Source organism: Mercenaria mercenaria, chromosome 7 (genome assembly GCF_021730395.1).
Source record: "Mercenaria mercenaria strain notata chromosome 7, MADL_Memer_1, whole genome shotgun sequence".
NCBI classification, from domain to species: Eukaryota; Metazoa; Mollusca; class Bivalvia; order Venerida; family Veneridae; genus Mercenaria; species Mercenaria mercenaria.
The window spans coordinates 33,416,033-33,439,242 of record NC_069367.1 but is presented as its reverse complement, the minus strand read 5'-3'; the positions used below and the strand labels follow the sequence as shown (position 1 = coordinate 33,439,242).

The window sequence follows — 23,210 nt, the reverse complement described above, 5'->3', positions numbered from 1 at the left end:
GTAAAAGCATTGTGGGTAAATTTGCCATTTGTTTTCACTGGAGACCAAAATGCAGCTAATTCGTCACTGTTTTCCGTTTAATTGCTAAAGTACATTGCGTAACAAAGTTATATGATTTGAAACCGACAACGATTTTACATACTGACACCAACAAAAAATGGGTATGTATTTCCCTTGAAAAGTTACTGGTGAAGATGCAGTGTTGCTTGTAAAAAATTGTGGGTGGGGTAATGTAAACAATGCTGAACAGTATTCTCACCAAGCATTGAATGTTCAATATACTGACTAAAGATTAGGGTAAGGTTAAATATAGTTAAATGGTAAATGTCAGTGTATGTGTGAGAATAAGTGCCAACAAACAAATAAAATCGCAATGCTGAGTATACTCTCCTATAGTCCAAATAATTGTACTCGAGAGTTGAATATCGTTATATTATTCTGACTTGTCGATATCCGCCTCTGAGTACAAACCAGAAAAGGTAAAGAATGTGGTAGCACTGTCCTCTTCTTTGCGTAAGTAACACCCAATGGAATCCGTTGGGCGGGAATTATGTTATAATAATGCAACGGATAAAAAAAAGAAATACATACATAGAAAGCCTGTAATTTTTCCTTTTCAATGATGTATATATTACCGAGATTTCTTGAGAAAAATTCAAACTATGGCAGTTAAAAAATTGCCAAGGTTTAACACGAGTGTACTACATATATATAATATATTGTAAAATGGCCGATCACCGGTAAACACATTACTACACGAAGCGTTTTCATTGGTCACGCCTCCGACCGCCATTACATGAAGACGATTGAAACGTTAGAGGTTTAAATTTTTTACAACAGAAATTCTTGATAAATATGTCCTATTCTTATGTTTTTTATTTACTATTTATGATTTAAAACAACAGGTAAGCAGTTAGGGCTGAAGAAAAATCGTGACTACTGATAAATCGTAATTTCAATTGACCACAGTTTCCACCACAGTTTTGATTGTTTCTGGTTGAGACCTCTAGGTAGACAACGTAAAATATCAAAATGTAAAATCGGTCTGCCCGAGGTCTCATTATTTAGACTTACTCTCCTAGAGAGTAGAGTGACTCAGTGAGGCGATTACTGGAGATGATGATGATGAAAAAGTGGCAAGGTGATCCAGAAACTAGATCTCTAGACCTGGACTGGAGTCAAGAGGGCTGGATATTAAGGCACATGAAATAAGGCAAATACTGGAAGTGAGCTCAAGGAAATGAAATTTTACATTTTTACAAACTCTACTGCAGCAGAGTTCTGCTGAGGCTGCATTTTTGCGCCATTAATTGGCGCGGTAAAAATTTGAATGGCGGACGAAAAATCACCTTGGTGGGCTTTAGCGCCAGAAAATCTAATAGTTAAACCCAATAACGATCGCTAGTGTGCCAATAGACATACCTCCAGGGGAGATCAATGAGACAGATTTGAAAAAATAACGTGTCGGAATAATCGCACCGTCACTGTATCATGGTGGCCGCACATGTTGTATTTGGTGTTTATTCTGTTATAATATAGCCACAGATTGTGTGCTAGAGAGAGAACACAAACACATGTTGATAGTTCTAAATTTTACTGACCACTGGCTATTCCAGGTAAGATACTGAGCATGCGCATTATAACATTCTAAATATATTCATATATGATTCATTGATTATACAACAGCACCGAAGCATCTTTGCACAACTTCTTCAGTCCTCCTGCCCCTAAGAAAACGAACCAGACTTCAATTACATTGGGAAAAGATACAAATAACAATGATAGATTGAACAAAATTAAGCGACAATTCACAGGGGTTCCATTAAATTTTGACCAGGAAGATTTTCAAAAGATGCCCAAAGGACCCCAAGATGATACTTGCCTGTGTATCACTCAGGACCCGAAGGCATTTTCCTTTGATAATCCTTTCTCTTGTCATTCATTTTACTACAATTAAACTGTCTTGTGTATTCTAAATAAACACTTGCGGTATTGACATGCGTGGCGTAAGTAGTAAGGTATGGTAGGCGGAGTTAACCACCATTGACAGGCGATCGCAAGGCAGGACTTGTCAAATGACAGTAGTAAATTGGCAAAAATGGCCTGAAGCTTAGTAATAGCAATTATTGGTTAAGTTTTTATATGTAAGCGCAGTACCCGCTAATGGGAATGGATTGAAACTTCACACAGTTGTCCATTGTCATGTTACAGGTTTCATAACCCTGTTTTGCAATTTTACAAAATTATTTCCCTTTTTCAACTTTTATTTTCATTCAACTGACAAGGCTCTTGAATAGTCGAGCATTGCTGTCCTCCGACAGCTCTTGTTTGTTAGTTTTTTTAGCTCCACTATTCGGAGAATAGGGTGCTATTCTACTCGCCCCGGCGTCAGCATGCCCTTTCTTGGTTAAAGTTTTTAGGCAACCTTTGTTTTTCTGTCATATCTTTGTTACTATTGCTTATATCTTACAGTATTAACTTCCATAAACATTATCCAGTATACAAACAAAGTATATGTAGGGGCTGGGCCCATTATACCCAAGGTCAAGGTCAGCAAAGTGTTATACTTAATAGGTTATTTTTAAGGTTAAAGTTTTTCGGCAACCTTTGTTTTTCTGTCATATCTTTGTTACTATTGCTTATATCTTACTGTAACTTCACATAAACATTGTCCAGTAAACAAACAAAGTATGTGTAGGGGCTGAGCCCATTATACCCAAGGCCAAGGACACCAAGGTGTTATACAAAGGTTATTTTTAAGGTTAAAGTTTTTCGGCAACCTTTGTTTTTCTGTTTCTTTGTTACTATTGCTTATATCTTACTGTAACTTTACATAAACATTGTCCAGCATACAAACAAAGTATGTACAGGGGCTGGGCCCATTATACCGAAGGTCAAGGTCACAAAGTTGTTATACTTGGAATTATTTTCATGTTAAATTTTTTCAAATCTTCGTTTATAGTCATATCTTTGGTACTTTAAAAGATAATGACTTGAAATTAAAATATTTCTTTATAATCATCATCTGCATGTGTGGTTACAAACCCCAAAACTCTAATTGTATTTTTGACAGAATTATGCCCCTTTTGTACTTTTTTTTTTGCAATCTACGCTTTCTGGATATTACTTTAATGCAATTAAAGATAAAGACTTGAAACTTGAAATGTATCTTTATCATCATCATCTGCATGTGTGGTAATAATCCCAATAACTCAGTTTGTGTTCTTGACAGAATTATGCCCCTTGGTGTATCTTCCTTTTAAAGTAGAGGTCTCTTATTGAGACATACATTCATTTTACTGTCAAATCGCCGAATAGTGGAGCGTGCTGTCTTATGGACAGCTGTTGTTGTTAATGGCTCTAACCTTTGTTGGAGTCATTAATTACTGAATATGAAATTTTGACATGCATTTCCAGCATTCACCATTAAAAAAAAAAGAAAAGTTTTTATCAATGGTATTTTTGTGAAACAAAGGACATAAGCTCTGTAGAGCTTTTTGATGTTTAACAAGAGCTGTCAGAGGACAGCAACGCTCGACTATTCAACAGCCTTGTCAATTGAATGAATACAAAAGTTGAAAAAGGAGCATAATTTAGTAAAATGCAAAACAGGGTTATGGAACCTACATAGTGCTTATCAGCTCATGACAGTGGACAAGTATGTGAAGTTTCAATTCATTCGCATTAGTGGGTACTGAGATACCAGCTTACATATAAGAATTTAACCAAAATTTGCTTAGTTGAAAAAGGGGCATAATTTTGTAAAATGCAAAGTAGAGTTATTGAACCTTTGCACGGCATGTCATATCATGGCAGTGAACAAGTGTGTCAAGTTTCAATCCTTTCCCATTAGTGGATACTGAGATACCAGCTTACATATAAAACTTAACCAAAAACTGCTAAGTCGAAAAAGGGGCATAATTTTGAAAAAAAAAAAAAGTAGAGTTATGGGACCTGCTTTCTGCATGTCAGATCGTGACAGTGAACAAGTGTGTGAAGTTTCAATCCATTCCCATTAGTGAGTACTGAGATACCAGCTTACATACAAACCTTAACCAAAAATTTCTAAGTCGAAAAAGGGCCATAATTTTGTAAAAAAGCAAAATAGAGTTATGGAACCTATTACTGAGATACAGCTTACATACAAAACCTTAACCAAAAATTTCTAAGTCGAAAAAGGGGCAAAATTTTGTAAAAAAGCAAAATAGTTATGGAACTTGTGCAGTATAAGTCAGTTTATCACAGTGAATAAGTGTGTGAAGTTTCAATCGTTTCTCGCAAGTGGTTACTGAGATACCAGCTTACAAACAAAACCTTAACCAAATCAGGACGCCGATAAGGACGCCAACACATGGGCGAGTCCAATAGCTCTACTGTTCTATGTATAGTCGAGCTAAAAATAGTTAAGACCATTCATACCTTACCAAAAAAAAAAAACACCAACAAAGAAATCACCATCACCTAGAATGATATATGAGACATGAAACAAGTACCATCATTTTGTTTTCATTCTTTCTTTCTAGATTCTCCCGAGGGCAAGAGTGCTGATGCCAAAAGTACAACAAGTAGAACATCTATTAATGTGAAACTTCCATCAGCCCAGGCTGCTGATGAGCAAAGGAAGAAAGCTGGCAGTCCCGGGGCTTCCTTGAAAAAAACACAAGCCCATTTACAGGTAAAGTATTGATTATATTTTCCAAGTTTTTGTCAGCTGTGCTCAATAACAGTAAGTTATATTATAACTCTTATATGTTTGATTTTAACCTTGTGTGAAAAATAGGAAAACTGTCAGGCAATATGTGAAAATATTTTTTTTATACAGACTGTGCACAACAAAGTTTCTGTCTTGTAATTACCAGTTGTAGTCTTTTGGAATCAGTTTGAATTTGTCTGTTAGGTTGTCTGGGTTTTTTTTTTTTTTTTTTTTTTTTTTTTAATAAATGGACAAGGTAGTATTGTGTCATTTACTCATTTGATTATTGAACTTCCATTTAGTGATTATACTACTTACTGCTTCAAGCAGTCTGCTTGACTGCAAGAGATTTTTATTCCTAAATAAAGTTTTACATATATCAAGTAACAAATGTTAAAGAGGAAAGTGTGCTGTACAATGTTTTTCTTCTTTAATAAACTAACTCTGTTTTTGCTTGTTTTTTTTTTTCCAGTATGAAGCAAGAAAGTCACCCTCTGCATCTCAGCTGAGAGGAGACTTTGTTGCTACCCTTGAGGGACAGGAGTTTGGGCAGTATAGACACATTACGACCACACCTATCAGTTCTAGGGAGGGAGACCACCATAGGAGCCCTACCCCAGGCAAACATCTTAGACAACCAGTCTTGACAGAGAAAGAGTTAGTTTATTCTTAATATTACAACTTACCTGTTAAATTATGTCAATATGTCATAATTTTCCAAACATTTGTAATATCAAAGTTGATTTGACAAAAGTTAGATATTTATAATCTAACTCTGCTATATTTAAACAAAAGTACAGTCATTCTTTTTCTTTTAAAAAAAAAAACCTAAGGGGAAACGTGGTCTAGTGGTTAAGGTGTCCAGTGATCAACTCGGAGGTCATGGGTTCAAGCCCCACTGGGGTCTTGACCTTGCCTTTTCAAATGACACTAGTACTGGTTTTTCTAGGCAGCAGTCTAACGAGTGATTCAAATAAGCCTAAAGCCAGGCTGCTAAAGCATTCATCACAGTTGAGCTAAGATAAATTAGTATAAACTAAAATGACTGATATGACTAAGAAAATCTATTGAATGTTTAAATAAATATGTCAAAAAGACTATATTTAATTTGTGGGGTTATATGCCTTTCAACAAGTTCATGAATAGTATTTATTGCACAGTGGACTGGTACATAAAAGCAAAAGTGATATACATGTACCATCATACATAGTAGTTGTTGCATATACTGTTTTATAGGCAAACAGAGGACTATGATATATCCACTGAACTTGTAATAAATGATTTTCTTTATTTTATCAGAATGATTCGGCATGCTGCAGCCTCTATTATAGAGAAAGCATGGATTGGTTACAGGGATAGACAGATGTTTAAACTTCTCAAACATGCAGTCTGTGCTGCTGTATGTATCACTTCTGTTCTTTTCTATTTGTTTAATTACAGTTCTATTAGCTTGTTCAGGTTAATGACGTTTGTTCATATTAGGTCATGTTAATGTTTTTTTCAACTCCTTAGAGATTTGAGGACGAATTTTAGTACAGCAAGGAAGTATGTCGAAGATATAATTAACTTCAGTATAAAATTAAGCAAACCCTGTGGAAGCGGTATGGTACTTAAGTTTGTAGAGCATCTGTATGTTATATTTGGGTGCCAAGTCCAGCCTCGTATTTTTCTCACCCTGTGACAATTAAACTGACAGTAATTGTAACAAAACAAAAATTTATTATTTTAACTATTTTTTAGTTCCTTCTGAGTAATTCTTTGGATTCTGTTTTTATTTAAATACTGTATTTTTTCATTCGCAGGAGAATTCCCTGTCTCAAGAAATTCTGCGAAAGGTAGCACCTAAAGAGGCAGAATTTCTAAGTGATAAATTTTGTCAGATCCGAGTGAGGTTCAGGTAAGTAAAATTATAATAGATTGTAAATGTTATGTCATACTTAAATAGTGCACTTTATTGATAATGCGGGGATGAGGAATTTGAAAAATTTCACATTTTTTATATTAACTTTGAAGCATGTCTGCAAGTGTAAACAGTTAAGTTAAAATTTCTTCTTAAAGGCTCATAATGCCTTTATTTATAAAGTGGCTGCCAGATTTTTGGTAATAAACATAAAATATATCAATTTCTTGTTAAATTCTATTTTCAATAACTGTTTTCCACAATATTTGTCAAAGATTCGAATATTGATTACAATATAGAAAGTTTTATTGAATCCATTACTTTTGATTAGAAAGTTTTATTGAATCCATTACTTTTGATTACCTCCCTGTATGACTCCCAACTGTATAAATTCATGTGCAGTAATAAAAGTAGTGCTTTTCCAACTACATTGTGTATGTAATTATGCATAACTTCTGTCTGGACAGCTGTTTTATATGTTTTTAACATAAAATTCTCAAGCCTTATAGAACTCTAAAGTCTATGTCGCAACAGTTTGAAAATGAAATAGATTTCAGTTTCCAGATGAAGGAATGTTAGAAAAGTGTGTATTGAATCAGAATAAAACAATATGAGAGAGTTATCGGTATTGTGAATGTGTGAAGATCAGAATCAGTGCTAATATTTTGAAATATTGAAAGAAAAGTGTCTGAAAAAATATTTTTTTAAGACTAAGGAAGAGACAAGAAGGATTGGAGTAGTTGAGAAAAATACAATATTCAAAATTTAGTTCAATGAATACTTAACAGTCGATTCTCTGGCATTTGTTCTGTTTCATTTCTTTTTAAATTTTGTTTATTCAAAGCGGTGTTCATGCAGTAAAAACCACCATATAGTTAAAGTACAGTATCTCCAACTTCGAGCTGTATGAAAGTTTTAAATCTATCCCATGACAAATAATCTATATGTATGAATATTCACTCCATTTAAGTCAAATTGCACATACCGCATCTCTAGTTACGACAAGAAGAATCTGAAGTCCTGTCAGCAAAATTCACAATTTTTTCAACTTAAAAACACGTTGTGTATATAAAAGGCATGATTATGCATTACAAATATAAAAATAATTAGATTTATGAAGGAAATTTATTTCATATTGCATAGTATGTCCGTTACATGAAAATGAGGCTACGGCAAAAGCACCTACAAAAAAAACAACATTTTTTAAGTCAAATTTCATTAACCTCGGAAGTAAAACAATTGGTCCCTTGGTAGTGGAGAGACTGAGTTTCAACTGTACCTGTACATCAACAAAGGTATGGAATGTTCAACAAAACACTGTTTCATATTTTCTCATATAGGTTTGGAGGGGGAGAATTCCCACCAATGATTTTCTTCAAAGTGTTCTTGCATTCTGATGGTAAAGGAGTTAAATACCTCAGTGGAAAGCGGGTGATCAAACCTGCAACTGGTGTAAGTTTTTACAGTTAAATTTTACTTGTTAGTCAGTGGTTGCTTAAAAATGTATTATTCATGTGGGACTGATAGTGATGGATTTCTTCGTTTCAATGCAGGAAAGTATCTTTGAAATATTTTCATAATTTCTCCTAAGAAATATTAATTCATTTTTTGGTGTCTTGCAAAAAGCCATTTTGGCCAAGACCATAAAATTTTATTCCAAGATTACCCCTTACCCTGTAAATTTTTCTTAATGAACTTGTTCATCTTTCAATTTGGACAGTACTTATAACTGTTAAAAGGGGTGCTTACCAAAAAGGTACTGACTGAATGGCAAGCAATGCAGATCTTGATCAGACTGAACATATGTGCAGGCTGATCATGATCTGCACTGGTCGCAAAGGCTGAATCAACCATGTCCAGCATGATAAGGGTTAATTAATTTCATAACACTTTTGTAAAGATCTTACAGGATTGTTCAGTATACTATAAAACTCCAGAAAGCATTTGATTTTAATAAAGACATAAAGTTTGAAGTGAATGTTTCCTGTAGGCAGCAGAGGATTCCCTGAAGTTGATGGGCAATCGGCAGTTCTATGAACAGATGCTGCAGGACGCAATGTTTCAAAAACGTTACAAGATAACGGATGAAATAGACGTTACCACACTAAAAGATTATATGCAAGTAAGTTTAATTTTGTTAATATACTGTAAACAAATTATTTTTTGTGAAATTTATATTTTTTGCTAATAATTTACAAATGCATCTCGGTATATATGTGGCGTATTTCTATGCATTTTTGTTTACACTTTTCAGAACATTGCAAATTGACATTTTGCATATAAAATTCACAAAAAAAGGAGTTCACACATACTCATTTTCTGTATTGTTTACATTTTATTAAACCTTTTTCTTCAGTACTTAACAAACGTAGATGAATCTCCAGCAAAGATGGGAGGCAAAGAGAATTACTGGAGAAAGCTAACACTTGATGGTAAAACATTTTAGCAATTTTTTTTTACATCATTTGAGCTGCCTGTTTCCAAAAAAAAAACCCTTAAAGTCTTCATTTTCAGACATTGATATTAAATGTTTAACAGACACCTAGAAATAACATAGGAAGAATACATTTATTAACTACTTGTGAAAGGAAATGTAGGCTAATGACTTTTCATTATTTTACTTCAGATACTTCACTTCTTTTGCAAAGTTTTTTGTGCCCCCCCATGAGTGGTGGGGGCATATAGATTTGCTCTTGTCCATCCGTCCGTCCGTCCCAAGTTCGTGACATGCCTAGTTCAAAAAGTATTTGATATAACTTGATGAAACCTTGCATGAGTCTTTATCATGATATGAACTTGCGCACCTATTTTTCGTCTGGCTCCGCCCCCTATTTTCAGAGTTTTGGCCCCTGAAATAGTCAAAAATGCACATTTTCACCTTGTGACAAAATTATTTGATATAGATTCATGAAACCATGCAGGAATTTTAATCATGATATGAACTTGCGCACCTCCTATTTTTAATTTGGGTCCGCCCTCTATTTTCAGAGTAATGGCCCCTGAATTAGTCAAAAATGCACATTTTCACCTTGTGACGCACCTAGCTCAAAAAGTATTTGATATAAATTGAGGAAACCCTGCACAGGTCTTTATCATGATATGAACTTGTGCACCTCTTATTTTTCGCCTGACTCTGCCCCTATTTTCAGAGTTATGGCCCCTGAAATTGTCAAAAATGCACATTTTCACCTTGTGATACACCTAGCTCAAAAAGTATTTGATATAGATCCATGAAACCATGCATGAATCTTAATCATGATATGAACTTGCGCACCTCCTATTTTTATGCCCCCAGCATCTATTGATGCGGGACGCATATAGTGATTGTCCTGTCCGTCCGCCCGTCCGTACAAGGTTAACCAAATGGGACCGTTTTGTCTAGCATCAATACCCCTTACTAGAATGACTTGATACTAATGCAGACATCACCTGGCCTCAGTTTGACCTTGACCTTGACCTCATTTTGGACTTAGGTTGCTTTATATGGGCCATCTCTTGGTTAACCAAATGGGACCATTTCGTCTAGCATCAATACCCCTAACTAGAATGACTTGATACTAATGCAGATGTAACCTGTGACCATTCCTCATCTTCAGACATCACCTGACCTCAGTTTGACCTTGACCTCATTTTGGACTTAGGTTGCTTTATGTGGGCCATCTCTTTGTAAACCAAATGGGACCGTTTCGTCTAGCATCAATACCCTTTACTAGAATGACTTGATACTAATGCAGATGTAACCTGTGACCATTCCTCATCTTCAGACATCACCTAACCTCAATTTGACCTTGACCTTATTTTGGACTAAGGTTGCTTTATATGGGCCATCTCTTGGTTAACCAAATGGGACCGTTTCGTCTAGCACCAGTACCCCTTACAAGAACGAATTGATACTAATACAGATGTAAACTGTGACAATTCCTCATCTTCAAACATCACCTGACCTCAGTTTGACCTTGACCTCGTTTTGGACTTAGGTGCAAATCTATCGACAAGGATGCCACTGGGAGCATCAAGCGTTTATTGAACGCAGCTTCTTGTTCATTTGGCTCTGCCCCCTATTTTCAGAGTTATGGCCCCTGAATTAGTCAAAAATGCACATTTTCACCTTGTGACGAGCCTAGCTCAAAAAGTATTTGATGTAGATCCATGAAACCATGCAGGAATCTTAATCATGATATGAACTTGCGCATCTCCTATTTTTCTGTTTGGGTCTGCCCCCTATTTTCAGAGTTATGGCCCCTGAAATAGTCAAAAATGCACATTTTCACCTTGTGACACGCCTAGCTCAAAAAGGGTTTCATATAAATTTATTAAACCTTGCATGAGTCTTTATTATGATATGAACTTGTGCACCTCCTATTTTTTGTCTGCCTCTGCCCCCTATTTTCAGAGTTATGACCCCTAAATTAGTAAAAAAAATGCACATTTTCACCTTGTGACACACCTTGCTCAAAAAGTATTTAATATAGATGGTTGAAAACTTGCATGAGTCTTTATCATGATATAAACATGCACACCTTGTATTTTTTGGCTGGCTCCACCCCCTATTTTTAAAGTTGTGGCCCCAGAAATAGTAAAAAATGCACATTTTCACCTAATTTATTTGATGTAAATTCATGAAACCTTGCTTGAGTCTGTATCTTGATGTGACCTTGCACACTTGGCATTCTTCTTGAGAATTTTAGCGCTTATTACAGAGTTATGGCCTTTGAAATAGTCAAAATAGTGGATTTTTTGTTTGTGATGCTCATAGCTCAAAAAGTATAGGGTCTAGAATAATGAATCCTTTTCATAAAATGTTAGATGAGGCTATACCCCATTAAGACTGCAAACATTTGAATTATTGCCACTTATTTGTGACAAATGTACCAGTTGGGGGGAGGGAGCACACCCTGTGTCCTACAGACACATTCCAGTTTGTACTGTACTTTGATCTTTTACACAAATTTGTATGTTGTTTTTTAACAAAGGTCGTATTCATTAGGAAGTATTGATTTGAGAGAATTCTGTTTTTGAGCAAGTCGCTTAAAGAGTTACTGGCACTTATGCCAATCACTTAGGCCACACCAAATTGAAAAGTTGTTCATCAGATTTTTTTTCTGAAAAAATTGAGGCGGCGAGCGAAAAAATAATTTAAATATTTTTTGGGGGTTTTTGAGAAAGTCAGGAGTGAGTGAAGAGTGAAGAAATATATTTGTCTTCATTTGGCTCTCGACTGACTAATAAAAACCTTAAAATAGAATACATGTATAGCCCTTTTACATAAAAAAATAATTCCCCAGGGATTGAGAAAATCTGACCTGCAGACACAAAACAAAGCGAACTCGTGAAAAAAGGTAATAACATTGGCATACAGTACACTGTAATCAAATAATGTATGCTTTTGAAAATGCTGTTAGAAAATATGTAATAAACAACAATGCATGACCTTAAACCATATACTTATCACATACATATGTGACTTGAATATGTACTGCTATATATATATATAAATGTAGCATTTTTAGCTGACTTTAAAAAATTTTTAATACATCAAATATCTCTGTAAGTGTTACTAGACCTATTAAAGCTTTTGATTTGAAACTTAGAATAGTTATTTACTGTCAAAGTCTACACCAGGAGAAACAATACTCTTAAGTCTGAATCTAGCCAGGGTTATGTCCCTTTTTAACATAGAATATTTTTATTTAAGTTTTATATAATAACCAATAGCTCTATTACTTTCAAAGTTTCTGACTATTATGCCCCTTTTACTGGCAAAGCTCTGATTCAGAAAAGTCGAGCATGATGTCTTATGTATAGCTCTTTTCCTAACTTTAAACTTTCATAACATATTAAATTTGTTGAAACAAAGTCTCAGTTAAGGTCTGAAATGGAGATTAACGTGCATTAACATTAGTCTACTAAATGATAGGAAAATTTGAAAATCGAAACTGGTTTGAAAACAACTCATAATGTAAATTCCTTACCCCACCAACTTTCGTATGCAAATGCTGATCATTTGGACAGGAAAGACAGAAAATAGATAAGTGACATGCATCAATAAGTATTTACCTTTACCAAAATAATGTAGATTGATGTTATCAAATGAATTAGTATGTTTTTCTTCATCCAGTTTTCAATGAAATAAATTGATTTTTGCAGCATGTAATTTAATAAACATTTGAAGAAAATGGCATAACTGCATAAAGGGGAAATGACTTTAATGCAACTAAATATAAGTGTTATGATCTATTATAGACGATGTGTGCGTAGTATGTGTTTATTTTGATTAAAAACCATTTGAGAACAATCTGGGACTGGAATTATAAGCATTAATACACTTTTACGTCCTTAAAAAGTAGCACACCAAAAAATTTTGGACAGATTTTTTTCAATGGGGCGAGCGCAAGTAAAAAAAAACTTGTTTGTGTTTCTGAAAATATACGAGCGGCAAATCCAATGAACAACTTTTTAATTTGGTGAGGCCTTATTACTGTAATAGTTATATTTATGATGTTTTTGGTTAAGTCTGCCCTATTAGCTCAGTAGGTCGAGCATAGGGCTTCCAGTTGAGATTTTCTTTGGTCCCATTGGAGACAATTTATATGACAATATGAAGGAAGATATTAAGTTTCATATCATTCATCCTCCACTGCCTATCCTTGTGGGAAAGTTATGAGTTACTTGTGTAGAACAAGATCATTCTGGAATATTATTCAGGATATGTATTTCTACATACCACTTTTACATATCTGAAATACTGAAATTCATGAGAATTTTACCACACTTAGTGAGGCAACTGGTTCAAGTCTGACATAACCCTAATATTGTTTTTGCTTCTGTGTGCTGGAAATTCTTATTGTTCTCCTCATTTTGTTCATGTTTGCGAGGTGACTACATGCAGATTACACCTTTTCTGGATAGAGGCAGTAGATTGACCATAAAACTATTAGGGATTTGTACAATAATTGGTTACCCATTTTATTAGGATCTGTGCTATAATATGGTCTTCTTGTTTTGTGAATTTCAGTTTTACCTCGGTACACGATATTCTATGATATAGTTGATTTCTTATTTAATCAACGGATGACCCCTAGATTACGAGAGGAAATTCCACTGCTAGTCACACGACCTTTGACCCAAGACATACAGATACAGCATATTCGAGCGGTCTCTGAAATGAGGTAAGTACTTACTTCAGAGTAGATTTAGCTGTAGAGGACATTATGAATACCAGACTTACTATATTTTATTGCAATTTTGAAATTAGAAGTACCTGTATTTCAATAAAATGACAAACAAAAATAAAGGTAATTGTTAAAAAAGATAATCTTCACTTTGAGTTTTAAACAAACAGGATATATAAGATCTGTAGGGCTTTCGAGTGAATCTATTTATAAAGAAAGCAATTAATTTCCAGTTTTCCTTTTGTCCCCAGATATTTGCTACCTGTACTAGCAACATAAGGATTTGAAGGAAAACAACGAAACTATTTGGTTATTGCGCAGCGATTTATTTGTGTTACATGTTTGTATGGTCTTAATGAAAGTTTTAAGAATTTAATAATTATCCAAGCATGTTCCAAAATTAATTAAGAAGACTCATACACACACAGGATATCCTTAAACTTTAGCCTGCTGGCGGCAAGTGATTTTGCCTTTGTGACCAGTGCAGACCAAGATCAGCCTGCACTTCTGTGCAGTCTGATCATGGTCTGCACTGTTTGCTATTCAGTCAGTAAATTTTCAGTAAGCACCCCTTCAAAGGATAATGGTTCTGTCCAAATTGAATGATGGACTATTCCATTATAGAAATTTAGCAGGCTAAAGGTTAAATACAATGTACCTTTATCTGTTTAATGGTCTGATCCATTTGCATTTCAGCATTTTGATGGACAGAAAAAGCTGTTAATTCTTATAATTATTTTAAATATTGCAGGAGTCCTGATGTACCAATGCCTACACCAAAGTCAAAGATGTCTGGTATACAAAGTCAGGTGTCGGGTCGAAGGTCAAAGCAGGCTCGCGTAAGAGCAATGAAAATGCGTAAAATGTATGGTTTAGATAGGGTAAGTATTTGAAGAACTTTTAAATGTCTTTTTTCTTTTTTAAAGTTTTAGAAGAATTATGTGTATAATGATTTGTCAGTGAATTTTTAAAACAGAATTTGCAATTTAGTATAAGCTGAAGTACCGGGTATGGAATTATTCTCTCTTCTCCCTTGTGTTAAAGATAGCCAGTTGCTTTCTTTCACTAAGATATTTGATAGTTTGATCAGCTATATATGTAAACAGCATGTACACATACTATTTTTAGCTCACCTGAGCATTGCTCAGGTGAGTTTTTGTGATCGCTGGATGTCTGGCATCCTGTGTCTGTCTGTCTGTCTGTCTCTCAACATTTAGCTTGTGTATGCGATAGAGGCTGTATTTTTCAACTGATCTTCACGAAATTTTGTCAGAATGATTGCCTTGATGAAATCTAGGCCAAGTTTGAAAATGGGTCATCTGGGTTCAAAAACTAGGTCACTAAGTCAAATCAAAGAAAATCCTTGTGTATGCGATAGAGGCTGTATTTTTCAATTGATCTTCATGAAATTTTGTCAGAGTGATAACCTTGATGAAATCTAGGCCAAGTTGGAAAATGGGTCATCTGGGATCAAAAACTAGGCCACTAGGTCAAATCAAAGAAAAACCTTGTGTATGCAATAGAGGCTGTATTTTTCAACTGATCTTCATGAAATTTTGTCAGAATGATTACCTTTTATGAAACCTAGGCCAAGTTTGAAAAAGGGTCATCTGGGTTCAAAAACTAGGTCACTAGGTCAAATCAAAGAAAAACCTTGTGTATGCTATACAGGCTGTATTTTTCAATTGATCTTCATGAATTTTGATCAAAATGATTGCCTTGATAAAATCTAGGTCAAGTTTGAATATTGGTCATCTAGGGTCAAAAACTAGGTCACTAGGTTAAATCAAAGAAAAACGTTGTGTATGCAATAGAGGCTGTATTTTTCAATTGATCTTCATGAAATAGTCAGAATGATTGCCTTGATGGAATCTAGGTCGATTTTAAATATGGGTCATCTGGGGTCAAAAATTAGGTCACTAGGTCAAATCAAAGAAAAGCATTGTGTGTGCAATAGAAGCTGTATTTATCAATTGATCGTCAAAAAATTTGGTCAGAATGATTGCCTTGATGAAATCTAGGTTGAGTTCGAATATGGGTCATAAAGTAGGTCACTAAGTCAAATAAAAAAACAACTTTTGTATGCAATATAAGCTGTATTTTTCAGTTGATCTTCATGAAATTTGGCCAGAATTATTTCCTTAATGAAATCTAGGTCAAGTTTGAATATTGGTCAGCTGAGGTCAAAAACTAGGTCACTTGTTTAAACTCAAGAGACCATATTTTTGGTCCAATCTTAATAAAAATTGGCCTGGATATTTGTTTCCATGAAATCACTAGGTCAAACATGTTTACACTATTATGGTATGTTTCTCAGGTGAGCGACCTAGGGCCATCTTGGCCCTCTTGTTAATCTAAAGCATAGTACTGTTAATACACATAAACCTGTCAATGTACATATACTAAATGTTACTTTTGCTCATGTTTTCAAATATGAAATTCGGATCTAGTATACCTTTAAGCAAGTTACATAGAATGGAATACACTTAATGGATGAAGAATTAGTGCCAAAAATAACAAAACTTTAAATAAGCTTTCGACTTGTATCCAAGAAGCATTAAAAATTAGAGACTCTTTAAACTGGATGCTTTAAAAATTTTAATCACTCTTCTTTTCATCTTTATATGTATATTGTACTCTTATATGTTTGTACATGTACGTATGTAGACATTGGTTTACCTTTTCTAAAAGAACATTATTTAATACTCAAAAAACTACTGAAAAAACTACTGAACCGTGTTAAGACTCTCATTCATAATAAGGTTCAAGAGGAGGGAGCTGTCCGTCTTTGTATCCAGATGAAACAAATTTGCACAAGGGACTGCAGTCTGTATAAAGAAAGTTTTACTCAAACTAATAGGCTCTGATGAAAGTCCAGAATTACATTCTCAAGTCTCTTGACCAAAACTTTGTTACAGTCCTGATGGAGATTGCAGTGCGTAGACTTGCTAGATAGATTAGCAGTTTTAGATGCTTTCTTGTAGATAAAGAGTGTTCTTTAGTTAGTATTTTTGTTTAGAATGTCTTAGATAAGAATTTTGCTTCACTGCAACACCAAACTTTATGATTCTGTCTTTCATAAGAATAGCTGACATTTCTCATAATTATTGTTTTGTAAAAGACACCTCTTTAAACTTAATGGAATTTTATTCAAATAATGCTGAAATTTTGTACAGTTTATTTCAAATTATTGACAGTTTACTAGTATATATTTATACTGATATTTTATAAATTTATTTTGAACTGTTTTCAGTTGCTTTGAACGAATTAAGTCTTAACAGCATGGTTTGCATTAATCAGAACATTGTAAATAAAAGAAAGGGAGTTTTAATGCAGATTTTTTAAGTTTAACAATCTCTTTATGTAATGAATTATTTCTGAAATCAGCAAGAACTGGCACTGACTATAAGGTTACCTCTGATAAAGGTAAGACACTGTGGTGATAGCACAGCTCAATCTTTTCTCTTGTCAGGTGAAGTTACATCACATTTTATCTGATCTTATTTTTTATTTTTTATTTTTGGTTTTTAATTATAAAAGAAGTAGCAAAACGTTTTTAATTATAAAAGAAGTAGCATATAAAAGAAGTAGCAAAACATTTTTAATTATAAAAAAGGTAGCATAACATGTTTGATTGTAAAAGAAGTTGCAGAACATGTTTAATTATAAAAGAAGTTGCATAACATTTTTAATTATAAAAGAAGTAGCATAACATGTTTGATTATAAAAGAAGTTGCATAACATTTTTGATTATAAAAGAAGTTGCATAACATTTTTGATTATAAAAGAAGTAGCATAACATGTTTGATTATAAAAGAAGTTGCATAACATGTTTGATTATAAAAGAAGTAGCATAACATTTTTGATTATAAAAGAAGTAGCATAACATTTTTAATTATAAAAGAAGTTGCATAACATTTTTAATTATAAAAGAAGTTGCATAACATGTTTAATTATAAAAGAAGTTGCATAACATTTTTGATTATAAAAGAAGTAGCATAACATTTTTAATTATAAAAGAAGTAGCATAACATGTTTGATTATAAAAGAAGTAGTACAAAGTAGTACAACATTTTTTATTGCCAAAAGAAGTAGCATAACACCTTTAATTGCCCATGGTTCGCACAGGTCCTTGAAAGTCCTTGAATTTGATCCTAAGTCCTTGAAAAGTCCTTGATTTTTTTCTTCCAAAAATCCCCTGAAAAAGTACTTGAATTTTGAAAAAAAAGGTAGAAAAGTCCTTAAATTTTGCTAAAAACGGGGGTGCAATCGTATTGTAGGGGAAAAATACAAAAAATAAATAATAAATAAGTCAAAACGAGCGAAAAAATGGTGTAAAATAAAAATACATGCACACCCACGGATGGAACGCTAGTTGAACACCGTTTCGGTACGGAAGTTTGATACGGAATAGCGATTTTCACAACGTTAAAATATTATGCGCAAGGTCATTGTAGCGTGACTTATCAACAACAACAATGAGTGGCCCAAAAAATAAATGTAGTTTCGCCAATAAATGGCTTACACAGGATCATTATTCATCGTGGTTAAAGGAGTTTAAGTCAGACAAGCATAAGTGTATGTGATAAACTCATTGATGTCGGAACTATGGGAGAAAGTGCGTTGAAATCACACGCGAAAACAAGAAGTGAAGCCCCTTGAGGACTAATTGAAAACTAGTCTTGAGAGCTTGAAAGACTTATAAGAAACATGTACTAAGTATGTATACAGGCAAATATAGCTCATAAAAGGTAATCCCATTGAAGATCTCATAAAGGTTAAGACATGCTATTGTAGCTTATGGAAAATAAAACTGTTCTGTAACTTTTCTTCTGTCATAATGCCTTATGAAGAGCCTAAATGGTTTTGTAATTTAAGATTTAAAGCGATTAAAATAGTCCTTGAAAATCCATAAAAAGTCCTTAAAAAGTCCTTGAATTTTTTTTGTCAAGTCCTGTATGAACCATGTTGCCAAAAGAAGTATCTCAACATTATTTATTGCCTAGAGAAATAACATGGCATGACATTTTTAATTGTCAAAAGGAGTAATGCAACCTTTTTTCTGTTAAATGAAGTGATGTTACATTCTATAGTCAAATAGAAATAACGTACCAGTTTTCCATAGTCAGAAAGGCCACTTTTCATAATTGTGTATTTAAGTTTATTAAAGTGATATTGACATATTTAGAAGAAACAATATCAAATTCAAGGCACACAGTCATATTCTGTCTCAGTAAGGTGAAGGAAATATAAGTTCAGTCTCCATTTGGAACCATCTTCCTCCTAATGACTTTACCTAAGACATTGTACACAATGTGTCTCGAATTATTAACTATTTCATATTGGTGGATATAGTGTTTATTCCCGGTAATTATACAAGTCTCTATATACAGGTTAACTTACTCTTTTTATAGGGTGCTGGTAGAAGTGTTATTTAATTCAATCTAAGGAAAGATTTTTGAAATCTGAAGACCTATGTCCACATTAGAAGCTCTGATTTTCAATTTTATTTTCATCAAGTTTATTGCTTAAGTCTGTTAACTGTTACTAATGGTTTTGCAGATGAAAAAAAACAACACTAGAGATTACTAAACATAAAATTAAAATAATGAGTTGGAAAACTTTGCACTGCTTTTTAGTTTGTAAACTTATTGTTGCCACATGGTGCTACTGCTTTTCAATGACTTGAACATTTCAGTATTAAGGGATCTTTCTTCTGTTTGAAATCTTACTTTATAGACTTATTTTTGTATGTACTGCTTTCACTTAAGGCAAAAAAATAATTGAAAAGCATTTTTTGTGTGCAGCCATTCTTCTATACTTCCCTGTTCTTTTTGAAATTCTGCACTCCTGTGTAATAATATAACTGGTATACTGTAGATTTAGCGATATTTGATAGTTTTTAATGACTTTGATCAACAAACAGAGCTTAAAGTAAGTCAAAGATCTATTTGTTTATGGAAGTTGACTATAAAATTAGGTAAGGGTCATACCTGTTAACCTTTCTAAATGATGTTGTTGTTGTTGTTTATTTCTGGCTGTATCCCATCAATTTTTGTATAAATTAAATTTCAAACTAAAATGTAGCTAACAATTTTTGATGAATACTAATATGATGTATCCAATCTTGGAGAGTAGTAAACAAAATGAGAAGGTTAAAATTTACTAAAATACAAATAAAATATTTACAGGAGGACATGTTGGACTCTCGAGGACAGACGGCTGTATCTGAGGAACCTGAGGACTATTTTGACAAGTACGGGATCACGGGCGAGTACGGTGATGAAGGCGAGCAGTGGGAGAGGGAAGCAAGAAAACTTTATGAGTGGACTCAAGAACTTTCTTTTAATGATGACTTAATTGGAACTCCAAGACTGATCTCTGGAAATATTTCTTGATAAAAGTTCCTTTTTTCATTGAAAAGAAAACTGTGATAAAGTGTCTACTGTTGCTTGACTTTTTTTTACACAGATTATCATATCACATTGGGTTTTTTTATTTGTAAAGGTTTCTGACTTTAACATGGATTGTTCATTAAAGTCTTCACCTAGGACAGCTGGAACAACTCATTCTGGAGGAGCTTAAGACATGTGTCATATTTTCATTTTCTTGTATTTCTTGTGTTTACAAACTGTTTATGTTAGATATTGTCGGGGACTTATTTTCTGGGATTATAAAATGTTTGAAAAGTTATCCATATTAAGAAAGTCAAAAGTTTTTAAACATTTCTAAGACCAAGCTGAAATTATTAAATGTATGTATAAAATATTCTTTACACCACAACAATCACATGGTTGCATGTTCATATTTGAAAAAGTTTTCAAGTACAAATTTGCTATTTTTTCAAACAGGAGATTTGTTGTGTTTTCAGCATATATATAGGTAGGTTGAATTAAAATGCATGACATGGTACAATATATTTCAATGTGCATGTGCGTAGTAAAAGAATTTTGGCGCCTATGTTTTATGATATGTCTATGATATATTTTTACATAAAAATAACTTTTTTAATAGCACTGTTACTGTTTTGTTATGCATTTATATTCTTATTTATATTACATGTTTTGTATGAAATGAGTTAATAAATATTTTGAAATGTCTTAGTGTTTTAGCTGGACTATTCTTTATTACAAGTAAGAAATACATTTCCCATTTAGCCCGCCCGCTTAACTCAGTAGGTAGAGCGTTGGTCTACGGATCGCGGGGTCGTGAGTTCGATCCTCAGGCGGGGCGTATGTTCTCCGTGACTATTTGATAAAGGACATTGTGTCTGAAATCATTAGTCCTCCACCTCTGATGATTCATGTGGGGAAGTTGGCAGTTACTTGCGGAGAACAGGTTTGTACTGGTACAGAATCCAGGAACACTGGTTAGGTTAACTGCCCGCCGTTACATGACTGAAATACTGTTGAAAAACGGCGTTAAAACCCAAAACAAACAAACATTTCCCATTTAGCAGTTTACTTTTGGGTATAAAATATATGTAAGTATATGGAGGCAACGGTCGAAGTAATTCAACACTACCATGTATTTCATACCTAAATGTAAACGGCTGGAATGCAATTGATATCTTTTATTTAAAGTTAGGTTTTGTCCTTCGTTTGTTTTGCTTTACTTGATCCAGTATTGCATACTTTACACATGTCTGAAATAACAATACCGTATAAGTGCAAATGTTGAAAAAGAATATGTTCTAATGTCATGTCACTATGCAATCTTTTCATGAGTAATGTCTGTTATGACCACTGTCGGGCACTGTGTCCTCTGAAATATTCTGCTTTATATGCTGTCATAGCACTGGCACTTGAATATCTATCAATAAATGCATGTATTATGTATCCTACCCACTAAGTATACTATATATAACCTTAAGGGATCTAACCTGCAGATGTTTTAATTGATTGAGCTTCTAGCACCTGTGGTGGGTTTATTAGAAATTAAAAACATACTGGTCATATAGAAAGCATAATGGAAATAAATATTTAATCAAGGGACATAAGTAAAACAGTTGGACATAAATTCCTGACAGACATGCATATGTCCACATGGTGTTGATGATATATACATGAGTCATTGAAAACAAATGGAAACAGTAGGATGTGTTGGGTTGAGAGTAATATTGTTAAGTCAAAATGGTAAAATAAAGGCCATACCTAAGCTGAACTAAGTTATGTAGTCTTGCCTACATATGTAGACTATGATGGTAAACAAGTGGTCAACGTTTCAAAGCCATATGACAAACGGGTAAGGCAAAATCATGGAATGGTATGAAAAATCTATTTGATTCCCCCAAGTCCAAAAAGAGCAATAATTCAGCCAAAATAGTTAACAGAATTATGTACTCTTGCCTACAGATAGAGAGATCATAACGATAAAAGTGTGCAAAGTTTAAAAGCCACATGTCAAACAGTCGTGACAGAACATCGACTTGTACGAAATCTGAACCAATTTCCAAGTTCTAAAAGGGCCATAATTCAGCCAAAAGACTTGACAGAGTTATGTACTTTTGCCTGGAGGTAGAGACTGTTATAATAAACAAGCGTTTAAAGTTTTAAAGCCACATGTCAAATAGGTTTTACAAAACATTGACTTGTACGAAATCTGAACCAATCCAAAAAGGGTCATAATTCAGCCAAGCTACTTGACAGTGTTATGTACTTTTGCCCACAGGTAGAGACTGTTAAAGTAAACAGGTGTTCCAAGTTGGAAGTAAATATCATTTCATAAAAAATTTAAACAACACCGACGCCGTGGTTAGTAGTATAGTTCTCCATATTCTTCGAATAGTCTAGCTACAAACGGATGGAGAATGATAGGAATTAGGGATGTCAAGTCTGTGGTCAGAAGATGACCTTTAATGTTTCTCTGGTTGAGGCAGCCACTGAGTGAAAGTTCAAGGACACGTTGACTTTAAGGCATACTAGTACACTGTGTTCTATAAATTACTGCAGAACGCTTAGACCTATGGCCTTCGAACTTCATTGTATAGTCAATGTGGTCAGTGGACTAATATACTATTCCGATTTTTTTTTGGTTTATTTGAAAGTTCAAGTTCAAAGTTACCTCGGGACTGGAAACAGTTTTTAATGCTTGTGCATACAGTCTCTGGTTAGTAGATCTTTGGGGTCAGTGTGCGTACTGACAGTGCCACTGTAACCGTGAAACTTAAAATGGTTACTGATTAATAATTTGGTCAGTAGATGACACTAATTATTTGGACAGTACATCAAAGTTTAAAAAAGTGAAAACAATTATGGAGCGCTTGGGCCGGTATATGACCGCAAATTGTTAAAGGATGACCGCAAACGCTTTCTGATACTGTCGCCGTTTTTCACAGAATGACTGCCTGCGGTCATTCTATGATCTGTATTTTTGTGAGGATAAAAAGGTCAAATATAAGGGTCAAAGTACCCTTTAAACTGAAAACCTTCATATGAGTGTGGTC

General features: G+C 34.0%; 1 protein-coding gene across 2 annotated transcripts; it reads left to right on the top strand.

Annotated features, from left to right (window-relative positions):
* Window positions 1-5: 5 nt before the first annotated feature.
* Window positions 6-20,865, top strand: LOC123554476 (uncharacterized protein CXorf58-like). Of its 2 annotated transcripts, XM_045344660.2 has the most exons (12): window positions 6-161; window positions 4,524-4,675; window positions 5,166-5,350; window positions 5,993-6,092; window positions 6,496-6,590; window positions 7,934-8,045; window positions 8,584-8,715; window positions 8,950-9,025; window positions 13,609-13,762; window positions 14,517-14,646; window positions 17,153-17,191; window positions 19,957-20,865. In XM_045344660.2, exons 1-12 carry the CDS (start codon window positions 158-160, stop codon window positions 20,161-20,163), a joined length of 1,386 nt encoding a protein of 461 aa, XP_045200595.2. In that variant the 5' UTR covers window positions 6-157; the 3' UTR covers window positions 20,164-20,865. The 2 variants fall into 2 exon arrangements, with proteins under 2 accessions (XP_045200595.2, XP_045200596.2); XM_045344661.2 differs by lacking the exon at window positions 17,153-17,191 and having other exon boundaries at window positions 7-161.
* Window positions 20,866-23,210: the final 2,345 nt, after the last annotated feature.

Bases quoted from the DNA above. Each gene is read 5' to 3' on its own strand.
- LOC123554476 (XM_045344660.2), top strand. The intron at 6,591-7,933 runs GTAAGTAAAATT...TTTCTCATATAG, and splicing joins CAGATCCGAGTGAGGTTCAG to GTTTGGAGGGGGAGAATTCC. The intron at 8,716-8,949 runs GTAAGTTTAATT...CTTTTTCTTCAG, and splicing joins CACTAAAAGATTATATGCAA to TACTTAACAAACGTAGATGA.